The sequence below is a fragment of the Microtus oregoni genome, unplaced genomic scaffold (assembly GCF_018167655.1).
Source record: "Microtus oregoni isolate MIOR12 unplaced genomic scaffold, Mior012 000001F_ref0000356, whole genome shotgun sequence".
NCBI classification, from domain to species: domain Eukaryota; kingdom Metazoa; phylum Chordata; class Mammalia; order Rodentia; family Cricetidae; genus Microtus; species Microtus oregoni.
This window is the reverse complement of record NW_024543060.1, coordinates 9,359,684-9,372,240: the sequence shown is the minus strand read 5'-3', so window position 1 is coordinate 9,372,240 and position 12,557 is coordinate 9,359,684. Positions and strand designations below refer to the sequence as shown.

At 51.1% G+C, this 12,557-nt stretch overlaps 1 protein-coding gene across 2 annotated transcripts in view; it reads right to left on the bottom strand.

The window, feature by feature from the left end:
- Window positions 1–5,809: 5,809 nt before the first annotated feature.
- Window positions 5,810–12,557, bottom strand: part of Pebp4 (phosphatidylethanolamine binding protein 4) — a 210,536-nt gene continuing 203,788 nt past the window's right edge. The window contains exon 5 of one of the 2 annotated variants that reach the window (XM_041669325.1): window positions 5,810–6,176. In XM_041669325.1, the coding sequence (XP_041525259.1) occupies window positions 6,067–6,176 (110 nt within the window). In that variant the 3' untranslated portion in view covers window positions 5,810–6,066. The remainder of the gene's footprint in view (window positions 6,177–12,557) is intronic. The other variant, XM_041669316.1, reaches the window with a different exon arrangement.

Sequence of the window (12,557 nt, the reverse complement as noted above, 5' to 3'; positions counted from 1 at the left end):
ATGTGCGACCAGGCTGTGAGGGAGAGTGTGCTGAGGTTCAACAGTATCATCACAAAGGCAACCCGTCTGGGATGTCTAGGAAGAGGTTGGCAGAGTCGATGCTCCGTAGTGTCTATCGGGTGTGTGCACCGTGTGATTCTGTGTGGGTTGCTGTGTTGACGGTACGTGTGTGCAGGTTGCATCCAGTTGAGGTGTGTTGTAAATGTGGATGTTCGTGCTTATATATGTGTGGATGGGCGGGACATGGCCTGTCAGGAAGCCAGAAGACTCTTGGTTTGCTGGTAGCTGTGGCCAGCATCCCTGTGGGCAGAGGTAGGCTGTAGATCAGTGGTTCTCAACCTGTGGGTCGCAAATCAGATATCCTACATATCAGATATTTACATTATGATTCATAACAGTAGCAAAAAATTGCAGTTATGAAGTGGCAACGAGAATCTGTATATGATTACGGGGTCACCGTAACACAAGGGACGGCATTAGGGGGTCACAGCGTTAGGAAGGTTGTAGATGCTGCTGTAGATGTTATTTCTGTGTGGAGCCAGGCTTGGAGGGCAGGCCGACAAATTGTACTAGGCCTGTTGTAGCACCAGCCAGGGATGAGCTACTACTTGGCGCTCATAGGTGCCTTGATCTCCACCCTATCTTCTCAGGTCTCCTTTTCCACCCCTGTAGACTACAGTATGCATGCATTCCAGCGTGCATGCCCCTCTCTTGTGAGTTTGTCTTCTGACCGCTCTCTTCTGAGACCCAACCCTTGATAGGATTCACAATCGCACAGCTGGGCTAGGGCAATGACTTGGCCATCCGCACACCGTGGATTTCCCTAGGACACGTGCAAGACTGTCTCTGTTCCTGTGGGTGGGAGGGGGTCTGAGGAAGCAGAGAGCATGTAGGCTCGCAGGCTGCTACTCAGGCCCTACAGGAAGTGTGCTTACCTGCTTCCATCATGAGACTGGACGTGAGAGTGGGAACCCAGGGCAACTGGGTCCCTTTTTGGCGGCCTCTGTCTCTTTCCTTTTAACCCATTGCTCCTGACTTAGGATTCTAGTTCATGATTCTGTGTATTCCCTTGGTTCCCCTGGAATGAATATGACGGTCCCCCTGCTTTGGTTTTGTCTAGCTTGCATCTGAAATAGATGTTGCCTGTAGGAGACCCCGGGGGTCATCAGCTCCCAACATCTGCAAACTCACTTTTATCCAAGCACCCTACTAGGATCTTCCAGCCTCTGTAACTGCATGCACTTGGCTTTTTTTTTTTTTCATTCTTAATCATGGAAATGCTCATTCTACTGTGTTGTGGGGCTTTCTCCACTGCTTTCCAAAAATAACCATTTTACAGGGTTGTAGAATATGGAGGTGGAGAGGACCTTACAGAGTGACGTATTGGATAGATGAAGAAACTGAGGTCAAGAGAGGGTGCCTGACTTGCCCCGGCACACAGAGCAGTGAATGGCAGAGATGAACGGCCCACCAATAGCTCCTTTACAACAGAACATATGCGGCTGTGCCCTTCTCTATTTCATTTTAGTCCTGATTCTTTGCTGGGCCCAGGGTGCACACGCATGTGTATGTGCATGTGTGTGTGTACAGATACACATCTCATGCGTTTCTTAGCAGTTACTGGGGGGTGGAGGGAGGCGGAGGTAAAAGTTAATTACCAGAAGGAGGAAATGTGTTCTGGAATTGTCTCAGGTACTACTAAGTTGACTAAGGTCCTAGAGGCGGGTGGCTCTACACTCCTTCATTTCTTCAAAGTGGATCAGACACCTGGAGAGGCTGGGGAGTATTCTGAGTGAAGGGTCTTTATCTTTACAGGGAAATACTTGCTAGTTGCTAAGGAACTGGGTGTCTTTCCTGATCCAAGCCTCCCAATGCTTTCTTGGTTTGGGAGCGGGATGCTGGGCTGGGGCTCGAGCTCCTTAGCTAGTTGACCCTCTCCCCGGGCTGCTGAGGATCTTATGGCTCTGATAGGAGGTGGCTCCTTGGCCTGAGCCTCATTGCTTGGTTCGGCTGAGCTGGGAAGAGCAGGTGAAGTGGAGGCAGGGAAGAAGAAGAAGAAGAGGAAAACATGTATGTGTTGAAACAGCCTGTGTGCCAGATACTTCATTCCAGTATCTGCCCTGCTATCTCATTTAGCCCATCCTAGAAAGAAATCATTTACTCCCCCCACCCCTTTCGTTGTATTCTTTATTGCATTTGAAACAGAGGTCTGAAACAGGCTGCTCAAGGTCACTGGGTTGCCATGTGGCAGATGTCCATGTGAATTTACGTCTTTGGGCTGGGTAGAGGGACTGGGCTTTCTTTCTATTTTGTGGTTACTTGGCCCTAATACCTAGATACACGGCCACCAACACCACCTCCATCAATGCCATCACTACCCTCACTATCATTTCTACAGTTCTTGAGTCCTCCTACGTGGCTTTCCCTCCTTTTCCACTTGTCTACCTTTCTAGAAGTAGCTATCACGCAGGTGTGTGTGTGTGTGTGTGTGTGTGTGTGTGTGTGTGAATACAGAAGGGAGATCACTTAATTGATGGTGAAGAGGTAAAGTCGTGGCCTCTGACAGGTAGGGAGTGGTGACATGGTCTTTGGCTGTGTCAGCCTCTTTGCCTTGAGTACTCAAGGCCCTAGCTTTCTCCACAAAGGTCCGGGAGGGCTTTTCCCTTTAGCCCAGTCAACCCCCTGACTGAATCAAAAACCCAGACTTTATTTTATATTGCCCAGAGAGTAAAATTAGAGTTATCTTTCCCTCTGGATACTGTGGTGAGAGGCTTTAAGTGAATACAATATTCTGCCATTTCTTTTTATGGATCAAGAGCATAGGGCTCTGTTTCCTGGTCTATAAAATGAGTCTGCTACTACTACCTGTACTTTTGGGCTGTTATATCATTTAAATGAGAGAGCAAGTCCGAAGACTGGAGTAGGCGGTGGATCAGGGTAGAATACGGCAGTGTGAATCAGGGTGGGAATACGGCACTGTGAATCAGGATGGGGATACGGCAATGTGAATCAGGGTGGGAATACGGCACTGTGAATCAGGGTGAGGATACGGCAGTGTGAATCAGGGTGGGAATAGGGCAGTGTGAATCAGGGGAAGGAGCACAGAAGATGAAATGTTCCTTGTAAAGTGTTTCGTGTAGTGTATGGTATGCAGCAAGTATTCAGTAGGAACCTCTCATGACGATGACGACGATCACAGCAATGATGATTTGTTTTTAAAGATGTCAGTTCTCCTTAGTGTGTAAAGGGTCACATTATGTCCCCTCATATATTTCTTGGCAATTTATACGCCTTTGTTTTCCTTTGGAGAAGTTAGTGAAAAGGGGTGCGAGGCCCACAGAGTTCTGCAGGTAAAAAGCAGAGTCAAGATTGGGCGTCCCCACAGGTTGCTCTCCCGGACTTCAGGTTTTTCCCTCCACCTCTCAGCCTTCCCCTTTGGTTCTGGCAGGACTGGCTTTAGCCTAGGGCCTGGGCCAGCTGTGTCTTTTCAGGACCTCAAGAGTAGGGTTCCCTCATGGGGCTGAATTCTAAGCCTAAAACTCTTGGGCAAAAGAAAGGAGGGGTGAAAAGAAGGGAAAGAAAGCAAGATGATAATTTCCTCGAAGGATAAACATCCGATTTTTTTCCCTTACCCCAAAATAAACACGCTAGCCGCAAGGAATTAAAAGCAGAAGAGGGGAGGATGTCTCAATTTGGGGTTGTTCTAGCAAGCCAACCTTCTATTTATCCTAGGCCCGGGCACCAATCGGAGCTGCCAATTACACTCTGCACCTGGCATGGTAAGGGTTATGGAGAGAAGGTTCCAGGGAACATGGAACCCAAAAAGTCCCTTTTGTGGCTGTCTCCCATGACACTGCAAATGGAAACTTCCTTTTGTTTCTTATTTTAGCTCTGCTTACGAGCTCTGCTTACCTGGTGGGGAAGAGGGAGCAGGAGGTTCCTTTTGCCCTGGACTGGCATCAGATGAGCCGCTAGGACGTAAGAATTTACTCCCATTCTTTTGGGCAGGGATCTAAACCTAGTAATGGGAAGGGGCAGCATCCTCCCGAGTCACAGACTCAGTACCCTGCCCCCTCGCGTTCCTCAGATCCCAGCAATTGACAATTAACTAATGAATTAAGAGTGTGTTCCACAAGGTAAAGGTTCAGCTGAGGCCCCTCTCCCTTGTAGCTGTCACGGGGCATGCCTAGCTTCATCCTGTCCCTTTCATCTGGAGATCTCAAAGCATCTTGTACGTGGGTCACCAGTGCTGCTGTGTCTCGGCCAAGGTCTCCACATCTTATTAAATTTTGGAGGGAGACTGATTGAGGGGGATCTTGAAGGGAGTAGAGAGGACTAGGGTGGGGGTAAAGCAGCTGAGGAGCTACGGTTTCTGCTGCACACGAGAGGAGCAGAGACACATTTCCAGGGGTCCTTGGGCAGCAAAGTCAAGAAACATACAAGAAAATCCAAGGCCCTTGGATGATGAAAACCCTTTCCCTGTGCACACCAAGGAGCCTACTCAGAGATTCTTAAAAGCGCCATCTGATTTTTGTCACCTGTCTTTCCCCAGCTACTTATCATTGCATAATTTCTTACTGTTTGTGGGGATTCAAGTCCAAACATGGTTATAAGGGTGGGCCTGGCCTTTGTCTGCCTATCTGGCCAATGTCCTTCTTGCATACTTCATTCCAGTGACTTCATTGGCCCTTTGTTTTCTGGAAGATGCCACACACGGTCCTGCCAGCAGCTTGGGGGAAGCTCTAAGGAGTTCTCTGTGCCCTGTCTCTGCCCCACATTCCAGTTCCAGCCTCAAACACCACTTCTTTCACAAGGCCTGGCCCTCTTGCGCTCTCACCGGAAACCAGGCCCCGTTTACAACCTCATGACACTAACAGTTTGCTATAACTTGATTGTTACCATCTGATGATCACACACCCCCCCCCCCCCCCACCTCCAGATTGCTAAGCTCCACAAGAGTAGCACCTCTCCCTGTCTGCCCTGGATCTAGCATGGAACCCAAATTTCCTAAATGAAGGTTGTTGGCTGTTGGAGCGGGAAAGGTCCATGATCAAAACCCCAGTTCCCACTACCTCTTCTTCCTTCCTCACTGCCAGCGCTGGGGAGGTGGGGCTTTAGGGAGGTCGCTTGATGTGGCCACCCAGGCCCTGGGACCAGGTCTCCTGCCTGTCAGCCTGACTCTCTTGCATTTGTATGGGATCCTCAGACCTAGGGCTAGACACTGGTCCAGTCCTCCTCACCGATTTTCTTTTCTTCTCTCCTTTCCCTCCTATTCCCCTCTCTTCTTCTTCCTCCTCCTTCTGTGTGTGCATGTTCACGTGGGTGTGTGTGCATACGCCCACGTGTTTGTGCATGAGTGTGAGGTCAGAGGAAAAGCTCAAGTATTGCTGTTCCTCAGGCACAGTCAGCATTTTGTTTAAGACAGGGTCCCTCTCTGTCTCCTCCCCTCTGTTTCTCCCCCTCCCCACCCCCACCACCTGGTTTTTTGAGACAGGTTTTCCTGTGTAGCCTTGGCTGGCTTTCCTGGAACTCACTCTGTAGACAAGGCTGTCCTAGAGATTTGCCCGCCTCTGCAAATCTCTTGGGATTAAAGAAAAGTATGGGCCACTACTGTCCAACTAAGACAGTCTCTTATTGACCTGGATATTGGCCAAGTAGCCTAGGCTACTGGCTAGTGAGCTCTGGGGAACCTGCTTGCCTCTGATTTCCTTTTTCCCATTACGGAGCTTTTTACGTGGGTTCTGGATATCCCAACACCGTTCCTAATGCTTGCAAGGCAAGCTCTTTATTGACTGAGCCATCTCCTCAGCCCTTCTTCCCTTGTTGATTTTGAAAGGAATGCAGGTTAGGAAGCAAATTGCTAAGCCCTGGGTAACTTTGTTTTTCTTTCCTTTCTTTGTGTATTTTGTTTTTGTTTTTATTTTTATTTGGAAGATACCAAGAGGAGATTCTGTCTCCAGACCATCTATAGTGAATCACGTGACATGGGCACACACCAGGAAGGTAAAGTTCTCAGCTCAATGGACAGCTCTATCTTTCACTGAACTTGCCTGTGGCCTCGTTCATTCAATAATCCGGTGGTGTAAACTCCCCATCATGTTCAGTCATGAACTGGGTGCTTGTTTCGTGATTCTGCAGCCTGTGGTCCTGCAGAAAATTCTGCAGTCTCCAAGCACCTAGAAAAGGCAGACAGACCACAGAGAGACAGTTAGAGATAACCACAGACTTGAGATGACTTGACAGGGGGTGCTCCAGGTCTGAGTGGACAGAGGTACCCTTGGTCACTGAGCTAGGGAGTACATACTGCCTGAGGAATCTTCTGGGCCCTAACTTTAGGAGGGTCTGGATGTTTGGAGAGCCCCGAACATGTGACAGATGCCTGCCTGCTAGAGGGTGATGGTGACACGGCTCAGTGAGTTAAAGCCACCTTGGGTTTCCTTCCCAAGGGTCTTTTATTTAATATACATTGCCACCTTCTCACCCCAAGTAGAGAGTGTCAGCAGATGGCTGTTGAGCGCCCCACCCCCTCCTCTTGAAGATCTTCTTACTTCTGAATCGGCAGATGCGTGGATACTGTTTATCACACCCTCTTGCCCTAGCTGTTGGGGCTGAGATTGGCGAGAGCCTATGGCCTTTCTTACAGTGTTCTCCCCTTCAGCCCCAAGCACATGGCTACAAAACAGGGCTCCTCCTTGAGGTGAAGGGAGAAGGGCTGTCCTCAGATCCTCCATGGGGATCAAGTATGGGAGATATGCCCCCTGCCTGGAGCTGGAGAGTCCTACTCAATGCCTAGGCCAGAGGGGGTTTCTTCTGAGGGGGTGTCAACCCAACAAGGTGTACCTCCTGAGACGAGAGTGAAGGGGTCTTGTGTATAGCTCCACAAACGGGTAGGTTTGAACTTCAGATAACAAGTAATTTGCTGTATGCCATCTCCACCTACTTCATGGAGTATACTTCTGCTAATTTTTTTCTTTTCCTGTTTATTTGGATAACTGTGATTCACATGTGCCCCACAGTGTTTGATTCTTTTAGGGTTAGAGGCTAACTCAAGATATCTTTCTTGGGTGGCAGAACACCCAAAGAAGGCCTCGTCCAGAGTACAGACAGGCAGTGGCCAACATGCCATGGTGTGTGGAGGCCAGGTGTCACTGAGATCCAGATGGAAAATAGCCTGGAAGTCCCTGCACAGCCTCACCTTAGAGTCATAGGCCACTGGTGGTCCTCAGTTAGATCCACAACCACTTTTATAATGAAAATGAGATGAAGTACATACAGGTTTCTTTTCGGCTTACCTCCCCTCCCTCCCAGGTGAGGTTCATGTTTCAAAGATCTTCTGGAGGACCGGAACACTTTTATAATACCAGCTCCCCAAAGCTATGATGATGATAATGCAAACAGTAACGATAAGAGCGCACCCCTGTAGTGTTTCCTAGGAGCCTGGCGTTATCACAGAAGTACATACATCACTTCATGTCACTTCTAACGTGGAGGACTGCGATTATTTCGGCTCACAGATGGGAGGGGGTAGGACGGGGTGCCAGGATGGGGATACAAAGCCTTGCAAGGTTCCTTCAGCCCGACTCAGTAACTGCGTGTTCGACTGAGTCTCAAGGGCTGAAGAGTTAGCGCTCATCTGACTGTCTTGGGAAGGTGGCCGAGATTGCTGCCTGCTGGCTTGGCCCATAGATAGGTTCTGACTAAACTGGGCAATTCCATGGTGCGGCTTTGTGTCACTGTTCTTTTGTGCACATGGTGCCTGGCAAGAACCCCTGTACCCCAGGGCTGGAAAGAAATTTTGGTAATCTGGCCCTTGGAAAGCACATGCCTGTGTGTCTCTGTGTGCATGGGCATGCATGCCTCCTTCCCCGCCCCCACCAGCGCGCGCACACGTGTGTGTGTGTGTGTGTGTGTGTGTGTGTGCCAGAGAAGGGATCTTGGGTTAAGTAGTGTGTGGCAGGGATGAGGGGACAAGGTGGCTCTCCTCTTTCCTCACTGAATATGACAGGCCGGAGTCTGGGTGGCAATGAGGGAATTGAAACCCATCACGAGATCAGAGCAAGCTGGTAGAAAGAAATCCCCTATGTCCCCGAGAGAGGCCTGGCTCCCCTCATGAGGAGCTGTCTTTTGTGTGAGCTCAGAGTGTCCTGTGGTAGTTAGGTCCCTTGTGGCCATATTTCTAGCAACCCTGTGGCTCTCAGCAGCTTGGGCAGCAGCTCCGCAAAGCCAGGACCTGGGCCAGTCTCCTGCTGTCTCTTCCTTTGGCTCAGCAGGGACCCCTTGCACACCCCCACTTGTTTCCTGCCACAGAGGACTGGAGGAACTGACCCAGAGCAAGCTCTAGAAGGAAGAGGGGTGAGTCAGGCCCTCGGGGGCATGTGGAGAGAAATGGAGAGCTGTGGCTTCTGTGGTCACTGCTCAGAGGAAAGCCCCTTCCTGTAGGGCACTGCTCTGTCTCGGAGCTGCAGGAAGAGGGCGGGGCCACTACCCTGGTAGCCCTCAGGATTCTTCTAGGGACGGGGCAGGGTGGAGAGTGCGGCCTCTGGTGTTTACATCCTGAGCTGCCTGGAGGGAAGCGCTCAGAGGCTGGTTGGTACTCCTGCTGCAGAGCCACACAGATCACATGCAGTTTGTCTCTGCACAACCCTAGGGCAACCCCTTTCATCCCACAGAAGCAGCTGAAGCAGCTTTGTGGAGAGAGAGGCCACTGCTTCTGCTAGAGCTGATGGAGAAGGGGTTGGCCAAGGTGCTGATATTAACTTGGTTGTGGAAGGGGCCTGGGAGGCAGGCAGGGCAGGGAGCACGAGGAACGCCTATCTAAAGCCTAGAGGAATCTGAGCCACACTAGACATCAAGGTTAGGATAGTTGAAGGATCCTCCCTTCAGCATCCAGGAGAGGGACTACTCCTCTGAGTTTCACTCCCAGGGAATGCCACGGCTTGCAGGTTTGGAATGGCCTTGGTGGTAGATGTCGAGGGTCACTTTCTCCATTCTGGGTCCTGGAACTCTGCAGCAGGCTTTTGCAGTTTGGAAGTGGCAGCTGCGCGTGCGTGTATATCATCCGCAGGCTTCAGGGGAATAAGATGAGCAGTTCATCTCCTAGAGTTTGTCCACCCCCGAGTGAAGAGAATCTCGGTGTTTGCCCCATTTATGTAACACAGGCAGGGCCTCCCTGGGCCTCTCCCGGGCATAGGTGGTGAGAGCTGCTTCATCTCTTTCTCTAGCTTCATTCCTGACCTCAGTGAATTTCTGTAGTCACCTCATGAACATTGCATTAAATCAGCCTTGGTCAGGGAGGCCTTGTCCAGTAGCACAGCTTTGTAGCCGACTCCTGACTGATGCTCACCGTCCCTGCAGCAAGCCCACTCTCGGATTTCCAGCCATCATAGGTCGGTGCTGCCTAGCCCTGTTCTGGTGAGACACAGTTCTCATCTGACTTTTCATTTGGTCCTTTCAGCTTTGGGATGTGGGGTTAGGAGGCTGAGGGAGGCAGCTCCCACTCAGGTAAGGCAGAGAATGAAAGACCAGGTTCTTAGCTGTTGACTTGGGCCTCCTGTTCCGGTCAGTTCATACAGGGACCTAGGCACCTGGCTCTTAGCTGCCCGCCGAGTCCCAAGGCAAGCAACTTGTATCTAACCAAGGTGTCTAGCCCCTTCCCTGGCCTTGGCCTTGCTCTATCTACTCTCCCTTTTGGGACAGCAGGGGATGGGGGCTCTGAAGAAAACAACACAAATTCAAGTCCAACCTAATAACTACCCTATGGAGAGCCTGGCTCAGGTCTGTAATTTGTTTGGCTCGCCAGGGCTGGATGCAGCACTAGAAGTGCTGATGTCTTCCACAGAGATTAATGATGTCCTGGCGGTGGTAGGCGGGAGGCCTGAACCTTTTATTTTTTGTGCCGTTAAATGACATCCAGAGACTTTTGCCCAGGATCTGAAAAGCCCTCGTTCCATCACATCCAATTACTTCTGGAGAAGTATATTTGCTGAGTGGCTGATCCCGCTGGCTTGAGAGGCTTTGGGATAGAGGGACCACTGGGACCTGAGACTTTGGTCCATATGGGCAGGAGGGAGGCTGGGCAGGGCCCATTGCGGCGAGGAGCTGTCTCTAAACTCTGTAGAAGAGAACCCAGGAGATCTGGAGAATGAGAGGATTTCTCATCATTCATCCAGGGGGCACTGGGGCCTCTTTCCATCTTGTAGCCAAGGGTAGTGATGGAGAAGGGAGCGAGATGAAGGAATTCAGTGGCCAGGTTAGCCCTCACCAGTTTCTGTATTTGGTGGTAGCAATGGCTGGCTGGAATTTGGGAGTTATCCGTGGGTTCTCCATGATCTCCGTGTCCTCTTTTGCTTTGAATGGACAATGTTTAGGCTGATTAGCACACATTGTTTCTCCAAGGGATTCACCTTGGGCCTACAGAAATTTCAGGGAGTTCCTGGACAGGGTGCCTGATTGTGTTCTGCCTAGGATGTTCCCAGCTGGGTGCCTGCCAGGATCCCAGAGGTACCGAGCTCTGCCAGGTGGGTGGTGACCTACAGAGGCAAAAGAGAGCTGTCTACCACACAAGCCCACAGCGGGATGGGATCAGGGGCTAGGCCCTGGGGGATTCTGGGGCCAGGCCAGGTGAACCACTGTGGGAGGTCATGGGGGGGTTGGGTTGAGCTGTTTTGTAGTGGGTCTGCCGGCATGTGTGTGTTTGTGTCTGTCTGTGTGTATGTGCTGGAGGGTAATAGTTTGAAGGTGGGGCTGTTCTCCAGATATGACCTCCCTTTTTTCTTGAGCCTCTTCCCTTCATACTCCCCAACTTCCTCTGAGCTTTATCTTTTGCCTACAGGCAAAATGGGGTCCCTCCTAGCCTTGAGTACCACCACCGCCTTTGCTTTGGGGCTCTGTTGCCTTAAGGCCCGTGGCCCTACCATGGCCCTGTCTCATTCATGCAGAGAGCTCCACAGGTGTTCAGACCCATAAAGCAAGACTTAGGAGCCATTGTATGGCAGGCCCATGCCTGTTCCTCCTCGTTGACCCTGGAATCCAGATGCCTGTGTGCTGGGGAGTTCTTTACAGCTGTGCAGCTTCAGACCATAACCATTCCCGCTTGCCGTTTTCATCCCATTTTGCAACAGGTGAGCTTTCCCCCCGAAGGTCCCTGGGGTGGTAACTCTCACAGCGGCCCCATCCTGGACTTGTGGCCTTTGAGTGATTTCTGGAGCACGTGGTGGCATGCCATCTGTCATATCATAGAACGTAGATCTTGAGACCCCCAGATATACCACAAATCCCAGCCAGGTGTTGCTACTACCAAATGACTCCCAAGTCCTTCTATGTTCCTTCACACACGAGGACTTGTGTGGCTTGTGACAACTGAGGTCCAGTGGCTTAGATGCAGTGTAGTGAAGACTATAGCTCTTTAGGAGTTTGACGCTTAGTCAAAGGCAAGAAGGTCATTTTGTGTAAGATGACCCCCTTTGGGGCTCAGGACAAGATACAGTTACTTCCTGTGTGTCCCTACACCCATGCCCCGAAGTCTGGTGATCTGGAGGGGAGAGCGCAGTGTTGAGTGTGTTGGTGCCAGTGTCAAGAGCCATCTGCCAGGAGAAGGTTGGCCCGCTGTTACTGTGGACCTTTTATCGTGGACTTCAATTTTCCTCAGTCGCTGAGGGGATGTCAGCCACTATCCTGCCTCCTGACATGGTGGGGCAAAGGAAAATGTCGCAGACGACAGGGCAGCTGGCAGAGAGGGCAGCCTGCTGACCTGGGGTTGGATGGGGCGGATGTGGATGTCGAAGTTGTCATCTGAGGGCCTAAGTACTCATAGAGACGCTGCCTCCTCAGGTGTTGAAGGACGTTGACAGGGTGTGTATGTGGACATGGGGGTGTGAGAACGTGCAGATATGTGTGCGAATGGTTTGCGAATGTGTATATGTGGGTGTGTCACGCACACACACAGAGGCACACATGCGTGCACGCACGGTGACTTGGAGGCCACAGTAGGCTTGGTGAAGTGACAGATGATCAAGGGAAGGACCTCTTCTCTCAAGGAATCCTAGTGTCACGATGGAAGCAGGATGGCTGTGAGCAGAGCCGTATTCACTAATTCTGAAGAGACCCAGGCGGATGCTTGGGCACAACAGAGCACTAGGAGAGCTGACATAGTGAGGGCACACTGGCAGGAGAGTGGAGGCAAGGCTCAGCTGAGAGGAGACAGCCCTGGATTACCCTGGGGCATGCTGGGGAACAGTCCAGGTAGGGGGAGGGGAGCTGGCCCATCTAGATTGGTAGACAGGGATGGGTAATATGTGGGGCTCCTAGGAATCTGTGTGTTGTGGGGCGTGGGGTTGGTGAGGGGACTGCTATGGGATCAGTTGGCTCCTCTAGTATATGGAAGTGGCTAAGGCTGCTGCTATGGAAAAGTGTGTGGGGAGACCATGGAGAACCACAGATCAGCCGAGGCTATGTTTAGGGTGCGTGCGTGTGTGGGTAGATATGTAGGACGGGATCGTCCACTGGGATGCAGAGAGTGAAAGTCCATTACATCCTTGGCTAGAGTCGCCTTGAGCTCC